The 15,881-nt window shown below is 50.4% G+C and overlaps 1 protein-coding gene across 3 annotated transcripts in view; it reads left to right on the top strand.

Annotated features, from left to right (window-relative positions):
* The window catches only part of USP42 (ubiquitin specific peptidase 42), a 43,030-nt gene extending 32,602 nt beyond the window's left edge, over positions 1–10,428 (top strand). Inside the window, exons 13-19 of one of the 3 annotated variants that reach the window (XR_014291519.1) lie at positions 1,091–1,175; positions 1,257–1,807; positions 1,927–2,021; positions 3,689–5,140; positions 6,171–7,393; positions 8,475–8,518; positions 9,423–10,428. Coding sequence is in view for 1 of the 3 variants with exons in the window: in XM_082600363.1 (XP_082456489.1) it covers positions 1,091–1,807; positions 1,927–2,021; positions 3,689–5,140; positions 6,171–6,472; positions 8,475–8,482 (2,574 nt within the window). In the remaining 2 variants the exon portion in view is untranslated. Of the gene's footprint in view, positions 1–1,090; positions 1,808–1,926; positions 2,022–3,688; positions 5,141–6,170; positions 7,394–8,474; positions 8,519–9,422 lie in introns of all 3 variants that reach the window. The other 2 variants (XR_014291520.1, XM_082600363.1) reach the window with 2 other exon arrangements.
* The last annotated feature ends 5,453 nt before the right edge of the window (positions 10,429–15,881 follow it).

Genomic DNA, 15,881 nt, shown 5'->3' with positions numbered 1-15,881 from the left:
TTTTACAAAAAGAACACTTTAGTCATATCCGTTTAGCCCTTTCAGGAGTGTGGCATTTTCTCTCTGCCGTCCGGCCAGGTCTGATCACGCTCCCTCATGGCTTCTCAAGGGGAATGGAAGGTATGCCTGGTTCGTGTGAAGCTCCGAGTCCTCAGTGGAGGCCTGGCTTTTGCTTGATGTAGGTGTTGAGATTGTGGACATGCTGGACTTGTTGGAATAGCCTGTATACACCTTGGAATAATCCTTTCACCTGTGCCATAGTGTCATAACAGCCTTCAGTTTGATAGGGAGTCACAGATTCAGTGCCTTAGGGAGCTGGACAGGCAGCAGGTCCTGCACTGGGCTCTGCCTGAGTGAGACCTCAGGACACAGCCAACTGGAGAGCACATGCCCTGTGTGGAGGGGCCACTGCTGTTGCTTTTTCAAGAGGTTTTTTTGTTTTTGTTTTTGTTTTTTTAACTATGAAGCCTTCCAGTGTTAAGATAGCACCTAATTCAGATATTTAAGAAAACATTTTGAAGACCAAACAATTTATCTGTGAGTCAGAATTCACCCATGACTACCAGTTTGCAACTTCTGGGTTATAGCAGCAAAAGTTGGGATCTGGAGCAAAATAACTGCTCGAGTAGGAGTCAGAGATGATGGGGGCAGGGATGGCTTAGTGTGTCTGTCCACGTGCGTGTCTCCCTCACTCCCTTGGCCCATGGGAGTTCCCTGTGGCTGGCACTCCCTTCTGCCCGGACTGCGGTGGGCTCCCAGGAAACCATCCAAGGAGAACCTGTGTGACTCTATGCCCACAGGGACCCGCTTCTTTCTGTCAAATTGGAGCAGGAAGAATTTGGTCTGGGTATTGTTCTCTGACAAAAAGAGTGGTCCCTGTTCACCAGAAATTCATTCTCAGAAAACTGTGCCCTGTGAAAGGTCTGTGGTGGGCAGGCCCACAGGAGAGGGGGAGGGCTTTCTAGGTGCGTGAAACTTGTTATTCACAAAAGAAAAAGATAACCAAAATGGGAGAGGCCTATGGCCTCAGGTTTCTGAGTCTGCGACTATTTCTGGAGCTCTCACCTGGCTGTGGTCTGCTTGTTTCCAGAACCCACCTCATCTAAACGGGACGGGACCCTTGAAGGAAACGCCGAGCAGCTCCATGTCAAGTTCTAACGGGAATTCCAGTGTCGGTAGGACTGGCCCTGTTAACGCCTCAACAGTTCTAACGCCAGTTCAGAACTGGTCGGTTAACAGGCCCTCATTTATTCCAGAACATCGCAAGAAAGAGAAAATCACCATCAATATTCACAAGTTACCTGTGCGCCAAGTTCAGTCTCAGCCTGCCCGTCACAGCAATTCCCTGGAGAGCCCTAACAAGCCTGCCCCCTCGTCTACCATCACCACTTCAGCACAGTCTACCTCGAGTGCCCCCATCATGCCCGCGTCGGGTAAGATAACAAAGAAGATCACCCTGAGGGCGTCCGGCCCTCAGCCTGTGATGAACAGCAGGTCCAGGCTTAGCTCCGGCGTGCTGGTCCCCTACGGCGCCGAGTCGTCCGAAGAGTCCGACGAGGAGGCGAAGGGCCTCGGCAAGGAGAATGGTCTCGGCCCCGCCGAGAGCGCACGCGCCCCTGCTCCAGTTGCCGAAGATGTCGGGGCCTCTCCGCACGAGCTCCGAGAGCCTGTGGCTCTAAACAGTGCTAACAGTACGGACGGCGACCCGAAAGAAAACGGCCTGCCCTCGGGTGCTGCCCCCTGCCAAGTCCAGCCTGGTCTACTCTCAGAAAACCCCTTTTCTAAGGCAAACGGTCTCCCTGGGAAGGTGAGCGTGCCTCAGGCGGGGCTGGGGCGGCCTTTGCTTCCACCCTCGTGTCCGGAGGGTCACGTGGCTGGGTTTCAGGTGGCCCCTGGAGCTGAAATCTCTCTGTTTTTTTTTGGTAGTTGATGCCTGCTCCTTTGCCACCTCTCCCAGAAGACAAAATCTTAGACACCTTCAAACTCGGCCGCAAAGGGAAAGGCTCCACAGATGAGATGAGGTAAGATACTGTCCCAAGGCCGTGGGACGTGGGCTGGGGAGTCACAGCAGGGCCTGTGGGTACGGCTGCTCGTGGAAGTCTCAGGGTGAACCTTTTGGACCCTGGAATGATTTGAATAACGATCTGTCGAACTCGTTCATGTTCCTTTTAAGAAAGTAAACACATACAGGGTCTGTTAGTCCAGCTGACGCCCCCCCTCCTGCAGCGCCCCTCCTCTCTGGGACCCCTCCTCTCTGGGGCTCCTCCTCAGCCCCCGGCTGGGCCGGCACCATCCCACTCAGCCCCCCGCATGACAGGCACCTGAGGAGGTGTGAAGGGGTGGCGCAGGGCTTCTCGACTGTCCAGTAGCGAAGACTTTGTTTTGCTCCCTTTAGTATTCTGAAATTAAATTCCTAGTTAAGATAGTCTGTCTCCACACTTAAAAAAAAAAAAAAGTCAGTGCGTTGACCTCAGCGTCATGTAATGGGAGTAGAAGGAAGGGTCAGAAGGCAGTGGCGTGTCGCCATGTGAACAGCCCGGGAGACGGTGCCACCGCAGGACACGGGGTGGGCCAGCAGCTCGGCGCCACGCACAGGTCACATCACTCATGTCAGCGCCGTGACATCCTCCTGGTAGATGACTTATGGCCAAGCTCCGACCAACCTGAGATCAACACCCTAGTGGTGTCTGTCAAACAGCCAGTAATAGAGCCGGGGTTTTCACCCACATGAACGTTGGGACATGGGCTGTTCTGTAGGACCGCCTGCCTCGCCCCTGCCCACTGGTGCTTCTGAGGCTCCCCCATCGTGGGACTAACCCAAAAATGCACCCCACGTTTCAGAAGGGCCCTGCGGGGGGCATGCCCTCACCAAGAACCACTGTTAGGAATGCTCACTTAGAAAAAAGGGGGCACTTGAACACTCAGTCCCTGGCAGGATGGCTGTCCTCCTTTCTCTATCCTTGTCCGGCTTAGTTGGTCTTCAAATGTAACATGCGTGAGAATTACGACAGGTGATTGTATAAGCAGTCAGTGCCCAGCTACGCACGTTTCCTAACCTCACGTGCGGCCTTGAACACGTCACTGCCACGCTGTAGATCACACGTGTCTTCTCTCTCCCAGATATTTTCCCGCTGCAAAGCCGGCCCGCTTTAGGGTTTTTCTTGCTTTCTGGCAGCTTTCATTAACTTCGAGACTCCATCAAAAGCAAGGCAGAGTTCTTTTACTACAGAAAGTGTTTCTAATGCCTCAGTGATTCCTCACAATTTGTTGGTAATTCAGGGAGCTCTTGGCTCTGTCTGGAGGTAGCTGCTTCAGCTCCAAGCCTCCAGGAAAATTCAGAGAAAAGGGATCCAGAGGAAAAGTAAGAGCCCCATCGTTATTTGACTTTTTTGATGGCCCGGACTTAGTTATGAAGAAGAATTAGAAGTATATCTGAAAACAGAAGGCGCCTAGAATTGCGGAATTATTACTGCTGAAAAATGGGGTAGGCTTGATACAAATTTTTACATTTTTATTTAATGAGAAAATTTGAAGTTTCCAAAAATGATAAGCCCAGTTTTAGGTTTAAACCAGATGTAGTAAAGCCATAAAATATTTAGTAAACAAACGATTTGAAGTGTTTGTCCCTGTAAGCAGAAAGCAAACAAGTACACGGCTGATTTCTTTCTTTCTTTCGGTGGGGCCGCAGTACCACTGGGACAGAGGAGAGGCCTCCGCAGGACCCCGAGGCTGAGCTGGAGGCTGGCAGCTGCGCTCCCGATTCCCTTGAGAACCTGGAGCTGATCACGAGCAAATTCAAGAAGCTTTTGTTACCCTCGGACCCCAGCATCAAACCTACCCAAGAAGTCGTCTCTGAAAACATTTTGGCAAAACCCGAGGAGGCTTTGCCGAGCATGAACACCTTTTATAACACCAACAAGGATACCCTGGGGGATGATCAGCTTCCTAAACCGTGTGACCCTGGGAACGATCAGAGCAAACCGTCCCAGGACGTGAAAGGGGCATTACCAGAGCGTCCCCAAGACCCGGCGGCAGCAGAAGCAGCGGGGAGGCTGAGCCCGAGTCCCTTATCACGTACCGAGGGCGACTGTGAGCCTGAGCCCTTGGGTCACAGCAGTCGGGACAGAGGCACGGATGTGGAGGGTCCCCCTAAAAGCACAGGGGTGTCCGCAGATGGGGTGCCCTCTCCACAATTAGGCTGGATTGCAGAAAACCGTCCAGAGGGGGTCCCCGAGCAAAGTAACGGTGAGAGAGGTGAAGACAGTAAGGCCGGGCAGAAGGTCCAGGAGGCTTGTTCAGTGCAGGAAAAAATCAGCAGCCTCAGAAAGGTTGACCGAGGACATTACCGCAGCCGAAGAGACCGATCGTCCAGCAGCGAGCACGCGCAGGACAGCAGGAGCAGGACGGAGGAGAAGCCTCGCCGGAAGCGGCCCCACCACGAGTGGGAGCAGTCCCGGTCCGAGCGGCCCCAGCCTGAGCCCTGTGCTGCGGCCCCGCATGCCCCCTGCCCCGGATCCTTGGCCAGGTCTGGCCACCTGCACTCCCGGAGCATGGGGGCCCTCGACCAGGAGTGGGGCCGCTACCACCACGCTGAGGCCGAGCACGCCTGGACCCGGGAGAAGTACTACCCGGATGGGATGCGCTGGGGGCGGTGCGGGTACCACCACAACAGGTACGCCCTGTACCCGGCCCGCGAGCCGTGGGAGTGGAGGCCTTTCCATGCCGAGCGAGAGTACGACCGAGCCGGGCCCTACGGTGGCCGGCCCCACAAGGACCACTACAGAGGCCGGAAGGGCTACGAGCCGGCGGCCAAAGAGAGGGACCGGCACCGCGTCAGCAGCCCCCGGACGGGCCTGGCCCACGCGCCCCCTCTGCACCCTGCTGACAAGTACGCCCACGACAAGGCTGCACTAGGGGCTGAAGCCAGAAGCTGCGACCTTGCCGGTCAGTTTCAAGAACACAAAAACGTCAAGTCACGAAAACGGAGGTACAGTGGTGCAGAGGATAATGACAGCCATGTAGAAAAGAAAGCCTGGAGAAGCTTACAAAAGGCTCCTTTAGAGGAGCCTAAAGTGAAGAGGCACAAAAAATCAAAGAAGAAAAAGAAATCCAAAGGCAAACACCGAGACCGGGATTCCAGGTGAGGGTGTGTGTGCTTGGTGACAGGTGAAGGGCTGTGTCCTGTGTATGTGACTCTGATTTGTACTTTTTATCTCTGTGGGTTTTGGACTTCCCTGTTTTTCTAGATTCCTAAAACTTAGCTCTGTGTTAAGCTGAATCTTACTTCATGGTATTTTAAAATGCCCGAAAACCATCTTTTAAGATGATGTTGCCGTTTTCAGTTAGTGCTTTTTAACTTCTAGGAGTAAGTGTGCAGTGTTTGGTAGATAGATAAAGCTTGGGATTCTTTGACTTCACAGTGATTGTTAATATGTTTTTTCACAGACGTAGTTATATATTTTCACATTTGCTGATATTTCCTTCAACCTTAGAGACTGCTGCCGCGTGGCAGGAAATGGGAGGCCGCCATCCAGTTGAATGTGCCTGTGACCCAAAGGGCTGAGACACATCATTTGTTGCATTTGCCTCTGTCTGGTTTTCTGTTTCCGTTTGAAATCTCATTGGGACATTTGTATTTTTAAAAAGCTAAATTGGTCAGTAGTTTTCTTGAAAATGACTTCTCCACGATGAGAGGGATGAGCACAAACACAGTTACTGCGCATTGTGTACTACACATTGGTGTCTCTTACAATCGAAACCCTGGGAAAAGGTTACCAGAAGGCATAGGTAAATAGTGGTTACTTGAAGGTAAAGGAAATCAAACCTCCTTCCCTCCTATGTGCCTGAGACACCTGGCAAAAATATTTTTTCCTTCAGCCGCTAGTTTCAGGAAAAATTGACGAAATCCTTCCTCTGGTGTTTTGGCCATAGCTCCCCTCCCAAACAAAGCTGAAGGGCATCGGTGGGGAAAGGTTGAAATTGGTGAACTTATGACCCCAGACTTAAAAAATTACTACAGTGAAGACAACGCATTTTTCATTATATAAGGGTTTACCTGTGTTTACGTAATGAGTGTCAACAGTAGTGAGTATAAATCAAAGTCAAAGACCAGTTCTCTTTGGGGTGGTTTGCTTTTCCGGTGGTTTGAGTTCTGGCTTTTTCTTCCGCAGGCATCAGCAGGACTCAGACCTTTCGGTAGCGCACTCTAATGGTGACCTCCACAGACACAAGAAGAAAAAGAAGAAGAAGAAGAGGCACTCAAGGAAATCAGAGGACTTGGTTAGAGATTCAGAGCCACACTTGCCCAAGGCTGCCAGCTGTGAGACTGTGGACCATTTCCAGAGAGCGGTCAGCGCTTTCCCCCTCACAGACAGCCAGCCTCTGGACAGTGTGGGACCTTGCCGTGAGAAAACAAAACATTTCTGGATGGAAACCAGGGATGACAAGTGTCATCTGTCTGAGTGTGACCAGGGTAAGAGGACATACTTGGAACTGCGAATATAGAAACTCTTTTCTTTGGAAAGGGTGGTTAACACAGGGAAGGAGCCTCAAAGGGCGTAGAAGGTGTAAGTCCCCTCTGAGCTCCCCGCCCTGTGTCCTCTGCCCGACGGCTGGCCCGAGGCTGCTGTGGCCGGTCTCGACGGTTAACCGTGCTGCCGCAGCGCTTACTGGAGACCTGAGTCATGTGGAACCGGGAACCTCTGGAATTGATGTCTCTGAGTGTCTGATTGTGGACCAGAACTTCTGTTTTTAAGCCATTTTTGATAGAAATGTTGTGGTACATTCTTTCTCTCCAGAATCCTTAAGCCTTTGGCATTGTGAGTAGAACCTAGAACTCAGTTTGGTGACTGGCTCGCTGGACGTCATACTTCAGGCCTGGGTTGGTGAAGCTCAGGCTCCTGACGGGGTTCCCTGGGTCACTGCAGGCCTCTGGGCTCTGGGATTCTTATCTGCTTTGCACAGTTCTGCCTTCCCTTGTAACTTCCCAGCCTTTTCTACTCTGATTGTTCTGAAAGCAGAGCCCCCCTTGCTTCCTCATCTGTTCCGATGACCTTCGACCCTGGAAGGAGTGCTGAGCGTTTTTGAGGGGGCCGGGGGCCTAGGACAGGGCTGGACTGGCCGCCGCCTTTGCGCGGCCTGACGGTAAGGAAGGATTTAACGTTTTTAAATGGTTGGAAGAGTTAAAAGAAGAATATTTCATTTCACATGAAAATCGTGTGAAATTGAGGTGTCAGTAGAGCCGCAAGGAACCCAGCCCAGCCCGCCCGTCTGCTCGTCCATGGGGACAGGTTTGTTGGCCTCGCCCTGGACCCCTGAGGCTCACCCTCGCGACCCTGCCCGCTGTCCTAGATGCCCAGGGGCCACAGGGTTCTCGACTGCATCCTGGACCCGGGTGAGGTATCGTTTGTTTGGGGGCAGCCCTGTCCCTTCCAGTGGCCCAGTCCCATGATGGGGGAGGAGGGACAGATGGCCGCACAGTGCACTGGCGTCTGGGAGGGGCCGAGGGCAGAAGGGGGGGTGTTCCTGAGTGGCGGGGGGAATGATGGGGCGTGCGGAGTGGGTGAGGAGTCGTAGGGACGGCAGGAAAGGGAAGCTACCGGTGGGTTTGCTCTGTGTGTGTGTTAAGGGGAATTATTTGCATTTCCGCATTGGTTTCCCATGAACAGTGATTCGGGGAAGGCGCTTGGTGGGGATGAGTCCCTTCTGATGTCTGCTTGGTGCTTGGGGTGAAGTGGAGACGGGCTGTTCGTGTGCATTCTGCGGAGGTCCGCAGGGATTCTACGTTTTTGCCAGAATCTTCCCCTTCCGGCTGCAGGTCTCCACCTCCACAGCTGGAGGCCGCCAGTGCACCCGCAGAGCTGGCTCGGGGGACAGTAGGTGGTGTGCAAAGCCCAGTAGTGGGCATGTGGTGGCCCAGACGCGCGTCTCCAGAGGCTGCAGGCGGGGTGGGGGCGCGGTGTGGCCCCTTTCCTGTCCTTGATCTGATGGCACCCAATGACTGGTGTGCTCCTGGCTTGGGTGCCCATCCCGTCCTGACCTCCTGGGAAGGGCCACCTGCTCGGGTCCAGGCCAAGCATCACTGTTGGCTGGTGGAGGCCGGACCTCTTGCCCTGCGTGTGTCTTTCCTGGTGCCTTGACCACTGACCTCTCTTCCAGACTCCTGTCCTCTGGCGCCATCAAGCTCTTGATTTCTTTGGCCTAAGATCTGTTCTCACCTAATGTTGAAATGCTGATGGGTTTACTGGGGTCAGAGTGGACTGTTGCCGAGGGGACGTGACCCTCAGTTATCACCTCAACTCTTGTTTTCAGTGAAAAACACTTGGAGGCACAGCTTGTGTAGGACTGATTTCAGGCAGCAGACATTAAGCTACTGAGGGCTGCTTTTGAGTGTAATCACGTAACGCACACAGAGCACAGGCACTAAAATTTTTGCAAAACCATCATTAAAATGTTTCCTAACCTTTGCTTTCTAGGTGATTGAAAATGTGGCCTCAAAACAAAAAATTCACTAGTTACGGTAAGCTCTTTTCGTCTCTGTATGTTCTTCCTGTTTGTAGAGCCGCTGAGGGGCCCTGAGGAGGGAGCTTTGGGCCTCGGCTTCGGGGGTAGCAGGTGGGGAGTCAGTCCTTGGGGGGGGATTTGGGCCCCTTAAGTCAGAGAGTTGCTCTGCTCCCTCCCTCCCTCATAAGAAAGTGAGGCCAGGTCAGAACCTTCAGAATCAAGTCATTTGGTAAACATTTGAAAGATGGAGAAGCCATGTCCTCTCGCAGCCCCACCTGAGGGGCCGAGAGAGGGGAGCCCTTCCCGTGCCCGCCGCCCGCCCCGCACACCGAAAGGGCTCGGGCTTGGTTTGATCGGAATGGGTTTTGGGTGCTTTTTTACAGCAAATCAAAACCTGGAGTGTCATTTCCTCCTGGCCTTGTACTCAGTGGCCCCGGGAGGTGGGGTTGGTGTCCTGGGCGTGCTGCACCTGCGGGGTTGCTCTCCGGAGGGAATTTCGTCCAAACGTGTAACTTCTGGTAGTCGGCAAGGGGGGTTTAAGAGAACTGTCTGCAGGAGATTAACTTGCAGTTGATTAACACGCTTTACAGCGTGTCCTCAAATGGGAAGACCGGAGCTGCATTAAGGAATTAGCCTCTTCCTACCTAGAGCAAGGGAATCACCGGGTTGCGGTGGCTCCACGGCGGCCGGGCTGGCGGGACCGCGCCCAGCAGAGGGCGCCCTCCCCACGGGCCTCCGCGCCACCGCCGGCTCCTTCACCGCCCGCGGGGAAGCAGGCGGGCTCCCCGCAGAGACCTGGGGGCGCCTGCTAAGGGGAGGGCATGAATGAAGAAGAGAAGCCCCGCCCGGGGCTCACAGGGCTCTGGGCTCCCACTTCCTGCCTCTGGACCAACTAACGCCCGCTGCCTCTTGTCTTTCAGGTTCAACGTGTTCAACAGAAGCCATCCCCAACCCAGATGAAATCCTGATTAAATTATAAATATAGAGAAAATAACTGTTCAAATCTGCGTGGTGCTTCTTTAGTAAATACTGTACAGATTTTACCATGGAGGACTTTTTTTTTTAGTTTTTACCTTTTCTTAATTACCCTTATTCCAAATGGATGGACACTTTCTACAACTGCTGACCATTGTAAAATACTGTGTATATAAATCACATTGAAAATAACGCCCTGGACTAGAACATCTCAAATGCTGCTTAATCACAGACTCAGGTTGATCACTCGTATTCCATGTAATGCTCCTCCAAGTTAGACATCCGGTGCAAGACCGACCGGGAAACCATGGAATTATTAAAAGTACAAACTGACAGCGTGTATATTTAATTTAAAAACTTATTTAAAGATTCACAAGCTCTCAACTAGACTTTTGAGAGCAGTCTGTTTTCTGTAATGTCTGATACTAGAAACTAATTTGCTTCATATTTTAGTTGTATTCAAGATTTGAAGATTTTATAGACAAGTTCTGTTTTTGAACTTTGTGGAACTATTCCAATCAATTTACCAGTTATGATGAGTATTTACATTATGAATGTATAATCCGAACATTATTTGTAAGGCCTACAGTATGTTTTTATTACATAACACTTTTTTATACAGTGTCTCTTGTCTTGACTATGATATTGGAGTCTGAGTTGTCAGCTTGGTCCCTTAAAGTTTCTAGTTACAGACAAAAATCATACTGTGATTTTATTTTTAATATGGATATGCTATCAAACTGTGATACACTTATAATTCACTGGTCCTGCATCAGGAGTTGGAGTGGGGAAAACTGTATTTAATACAGTTTGTATCTGAATAATCTGTATGGTTTATACAGTTTGTGTTGTTCAGAGACGTCTAAAGTTTGATCTTTGTTTTTTTAAAGATTAAAAAAGCACTTGCCCCACTGTAAATATACAGCATGTAAAATTTATATAGTATATAAATGGCAGCAAATTAAACCTTTTGTGTGTTATTTTTTACTCCTGTTTTCCCCATTTGCTTACAGACACTTCTCATGGACTTCTTTCTCTTTGCATTCACTTTCCTAAAACCTCTAAAGCTCAAGCCACGGGCTCTCAGTCCCAGACTGAGAGGTGCAGACCCCAAATGGGTGAGGGAGAGTCAGGTGTGGGCTGCTGGACCTGACAGTCTCCCTACTTTAAAGGACCCAGTCACGGGCAATCTTGTTTTAACGGTGCGTTTTTTATTTAACCAACACAGTATTTGCAATTTGACAGCCATACACTCTCCAACTTCACCATCCACTTTACAACAAATTATCAATAGATATAGGGTATTTCTTCATGCAAGTTGGAGTATATACACTGAATAACACTCCAGAAGTCATATTATATATGTACATTATTTACATATTAACTCTACTGTAAATAGAAATGTTTTCTAAGAAAAAAAACAAATCACAATGTGTGGTTTCTGGTCTACAACAGACATAACTTCTCAGCAACTCTCCAAATTGATCTACAGATTCAACACAATACCTATCAAAACTCCAGCTGGATTCTTCAGAGAAGTTGACATGCTGATCCTAAAATTCATGTGAAAATTCAAGGGATCCAGAATAGCTAAAACAACCTTGGGGAAGAAAAAGTTGGAAGACTCATACTTCCTGCTTTCAAAACTTAATGTAAAGCTACAGTAATGAAAACAGTGTGGTACTAGCATTTGGACATACAGATCAATGGAACAGAATTGAGAGTCCAGAAGTAAACCTTTATATTTATGATGAATTTGTTTTTGAGAAAGATGCCAAAACAATTCAATAGGGAACAGATAGTGTTGCTGAGCCCAAACTTGTTCTGTTTGCCACAGGACAGGCCAATAAATCAGGAGATGAGCTGTTGGAACAGGAATAATGCTTTTAATCAGGAAGCTTAGCAGACCAAGAAGATGGCCGACTAGCCTCTCAAAGAACCATCTTACCTCAGTCTGAATTTGGGCTCCTTCTATATACAAGATGGGGAGGGGCCGCTGTGGCACCGACCAATGGCTGAGCAGGGCTGCTATAGCTCACGCCTGCCTCGCTGCTATTGCACCCTGAGTAGAAAGGTGCGACACCAGAAAGCAGCCAGGTCTGAAGAAGTACCAGGCTGCCAGCAACATAGTCCTCCAGCTTGCGGTGGAGCAAGGCCCGCAAGCGGCAGTAACTGCAGTGGCCACGTGGAGGCAGTTGATGCGTGCGTTACTGGGATCACCATCTGAGGCAGGGGCTCCCTGGGATCAGCCTGTCCCTGGCTTCACTGGTCAGTTCGTGACCCATGAGGTGGCCTGGGAGCTGGTGTCCCAGAGCAGAGCTTCAGTGGGTGGGCGGCAGGCACCGGGCCAGTCTGGTGGGCTAGGTGCGGCCAAGCAGGGAGAGGAGAGGCGAGCGACCCCTGCCTTAACCGTGCACGGGCCGGCACCAGGGTGGGAGGAGAGAAGGGCCCATCATGCTTCAGGTTCAGGCTGGGGAGGCTGCTATTACAATAGTCTTGTCAACAAATCGTGCTGGGACCACCGGATAGCCACCAGCAAAATATAAATTTGTACCCCTATTTCATACCATATACAAGAATTAATTCAAAATGAATCAAAGACTTAACTATAAAACTTTTAGAAGAAAAATTGGAATAAAATTCTGTGACCTTGGATCAGGCTATGATTTCTTAGCTATGATGCTAAAAGCACAAGCGACTAAAGAAAAAATAATGGACTTCATCAAAATTAAAAATTCTGTGCTTCAAGGGACACCACCGAGAAAGTGAAAAGTGAAAAGACAGCTCACAAAATGGGAGTAAATATTTGCAAATTATATATCTCATAAGATAATTTATCTAGAATACATAAATGACTCTTACAACTCGACTTAAAAATCCCAAACTCCAACTAAAATATGAGTAAAAAATTTGGATAGACATTTCTCCAATAGCCAATAAGCACATGAAAACATGCTCAACACCGTTAGTCTCTAGGGAAATGCAAATTGAGAGCACAATAAGATTCCACTCCACTAAGATGAATGATACCGCTACACTAGGATGGCTGTAGCTAAAAAGACAGACAGAAAGTGTCAGGATAGGGGGAAAAGGAATGCTTGTAGATTGCTGGTGAGAATCTAAAATGGTGCAGGCACTTTATAAAACTGTTGGGTGTTTCCTCAAAATGTTGAACATAGAGTTACACTTTGACCGAGAAATTCCACTTCTAAACGTATACTCAAGAGAAATGAAAACCTACATCCACACATAAACTTTACATGAATGCTCATAGCAGCTTTCATAATAGACAAAGGGTGGAAACAGTCCAAATGCCCATCCATTTATTTATGGATAAATAAAATGTGGTTTATACATAAGATGGACTATTTTTCAGCAATAAAGGAATGAAGTTCTGATACGATTCAATAAGAACAAACTTTGAAAACATACTAAATGAAAGAAGTTAATCTAGAAGAGAAGATAGTATAGAAGAGACCACATGTATGATTCCATTTATAAGAAATGTTCAAGTTGGCAAATCTATAGAGACAGTAGATTACCTTGATAGTAGTTGTTTAGGACTGGGGGCATCTTGGTGAATAGAAATGACTGCTAAGGGGTACAGTTTTTCTTCGGAGTGGTAAAGAAGTTTGAAAATTATATTGTGATGGATGCACAACTCTGTGAATATACTAAAAACCAGTGTACATTTTAAATGGATGATTATATGGTATGTGAATTATATCTCAATAAATCTGTAAAAATACAAAAAAGAGAAGAAGAAAGAAAAGTGACCAAAGAGGCTATGGATGACCCCTAGGCATTCCCCATCCAGGCCCCCTCTCCTGCCTGATGTCCATCTGTCTGTCAGCCCCTCCAGGATCCCAGGGTCCATCCATCTGACAGGCAGCTGGTAACACTGACAGGCAGCAGTTGGCCATTCAGTTGGTCAGGTGGGCTGCATGGCTCAGCCAATCAGGATCATCCAGCATTTAGTTCCTTAGAGACAGAATCAGTTAAAGTGACAAAGCCTCCATCAGACTCCTCAGTGAGTCAGGACTATTTGTTGGTCTAGGCTCAGTCAGGAGTGTAGTTGAGGAATGTCTGTGGCCAGAGAGGCAGTGGAAGGTGAGGCAGTGCAGGGACAGAGTGGGAGCATACCCTGGGCCCAGAGAAGGGCAGACACCCGGCTGCGTGTGGGCAGGCAGAGGAGCTTCCAGGAAGGAGAGTCCCCATCTGCCTGGTAGGAGGTGACAGCACACAGCAGGGATGGGGCAGGATGCGTGCCCCTCCCAGAGCAGGCTGTCTCCCAGGGCTGGACTCCCTCCTGTAACCTGAAGGAGGACAGGCCTCCTTTGGAGCAGGCTGGGGACAGGCTGGGACCTGGGAAGAAGTGGGAGGAGGAGTTCTGGGCACGGGGATTAGGACAGGATCCTGGGATCTGAGCTGTTGCGGTTGAGAGGGGGCTGCCTGGCCCCTGGGGAATGAGAAGAGCACCCACCGTTGCTGTTGGGGATCACGGTCTGAACCTTGATTTTGGTTTTACCAGATTCCTCCTGGTGGACACAGGTAAAGGTGCCACAGGAACCGTGGCCTGAATGAGGCGGGACCCCTGGTGCTGAGTGCAAGTTCAGCCTTAAGTGCCCATCCTGTTGTCCTCCTTGGAGAGTGGGCTGCAGGGACCTGAGTACACCTGGATTGCATCTGAGTTCTGTCATGACCACAAGGCCAACCTGTGCAAGTGATGTCACCTCTTTGTGCTTCTGTTTCCTCATATTTAAATGCCAGGAACAGCCCCTCCCTCGGGGGATCACATGCAGTCAGGACAGTCCCATTCTGAGCAGCCAAGCCTCATCCTCCTGTAGGGGCTGCCCCAGGGCAGGGACACCCTTGGGGTCCCAGGGCTGGTGTGTGGTGCCCAGGATGACACCGCCTCTTCCCTGAGAACCCGAGACACCGCGTCACTGCAGCCCCGGGAGTCTGGTAAGACAAGTGGGTGGACCCTCAGGCAGGTCACCCAGGGCTGCTTCCTGCTCCTCTCCTGGCTGTCAGCCAGACACCTGATTCCGGTTTGTTTTTGCCAGAGAAAGACACATAATATAGAAAACACTGTCACTTTGGTCGTTTCTTTCAACTGAAAGAAAAACAGACCCAGTTGGTTTTTCCAACTCCAGGAACTCCAGTGACCAGAGAGGCCGGATTGCAGAATCTCTAGGTTAAGAATTAGGTCTGAAAATGCAGGAAGGAGATGAAGGTGACATTGGGGCCAAGATCTGCATCCTAGATGCCTTTGTCCCCTCGTCCCAGTCACCCAACTGATCTGAGGTAAAGACAGGGCCCGAATGAGCTGGCCCGGCACTTGGAATGGCTTCCATGGTCCGCACAGAGGGGAAGGGAACCAGCTCTGCATTAGACTGCTGGGTTTCAACACCAGCTCCCCCATTAGAGGCCCCCGGGCCTGGAGCATTCATATCACTTCTCTGTGCTTCCATTTCCTCATCTGTAAAGTGGGAGCGATGACAGTGTTTCTGCGTGGGAGTGAGTCGAGGATCTGGAGTTAGTCAATGGAACGGGCTTAGAGCACTACCGGGCCCTGGGAAGCACCCCACGCATGTCAGCAGATGATGTAAAGGAAGGAAGCAGGCACAGAGCATCCTGTGGGCAGGACAGATGCATGTTGCTCAGAGGTGATGTGGGAGCCATCCCTGGACATGGAGCTACTAGCCTCTGTACTCTGTGTGGAAAGATGCTGTGTGGAATGACTTGGGGCAGAAGGTGAGCAGAGAGAGCACAGCCACAGGCAGGCTGGTAGGGCCCTGGGACAGTGGGCAAGGTAGGCACAGTCCAGGGCCACAGAACTTAAAGGGCCCGCAAGGATGGTTTCCTGAGCTGATGAGAAGAATCAGCTGGGCACTCAGCTAAGAGGTGGTTTGCTGAGCCTGTACCCACAAACCACAGAAACGTGCACACGTGCATGCCGATAGCAGACACACACAGACATGGCCACAGTCAGGCACACCCCTGCTCTCCTCCCTGCAGCCCAAGAGCAGAAGGAGGCCACTGGAATGGCTGATGTGTTCCCCTGGGATGAGGACAGGGGACCAGTGCCCTCCCCAAGAACCTCTCAGATCTGCATAGACTGGGACAGAGGTGCAACTCCACATCTGCTGAAAGGCCACTCCTGCCATCTAGGGGCCCATTTTCCCACATGAAATACCTGATTTCTGCCATCCCAGGTGGCCATAGGATGCAAGCCTCCCCGCCACCCACCTGGGCCTGGGCCCTGCAGTTTAGAAAACGGGAATATGGTCACTGCTTTCCTGACCCTTAGGGGACCAGAGTCATGGAAACAAAATGAAACTTTTGTTCACCTGCTGGTTGTGATGTTATTTTTTTAGAATCCTCATATGTCTGAAAAACCT

The sequence above is a fragment of the Mesoplodon mirus genome (genome assembly GCF_964341445.2).
Source record: "Mesoplodon mirus genome assembly, chromosome: 15".
NCBI lineage: Eukaryota > Metazoa > Chordata > Mammalia > Artiodactyla > Ziphiidae > Mesoplodon > Mesoplodon mirus.
This window is presented reverse-complemented; position numbering and strand designations above follow the sequence as displayed.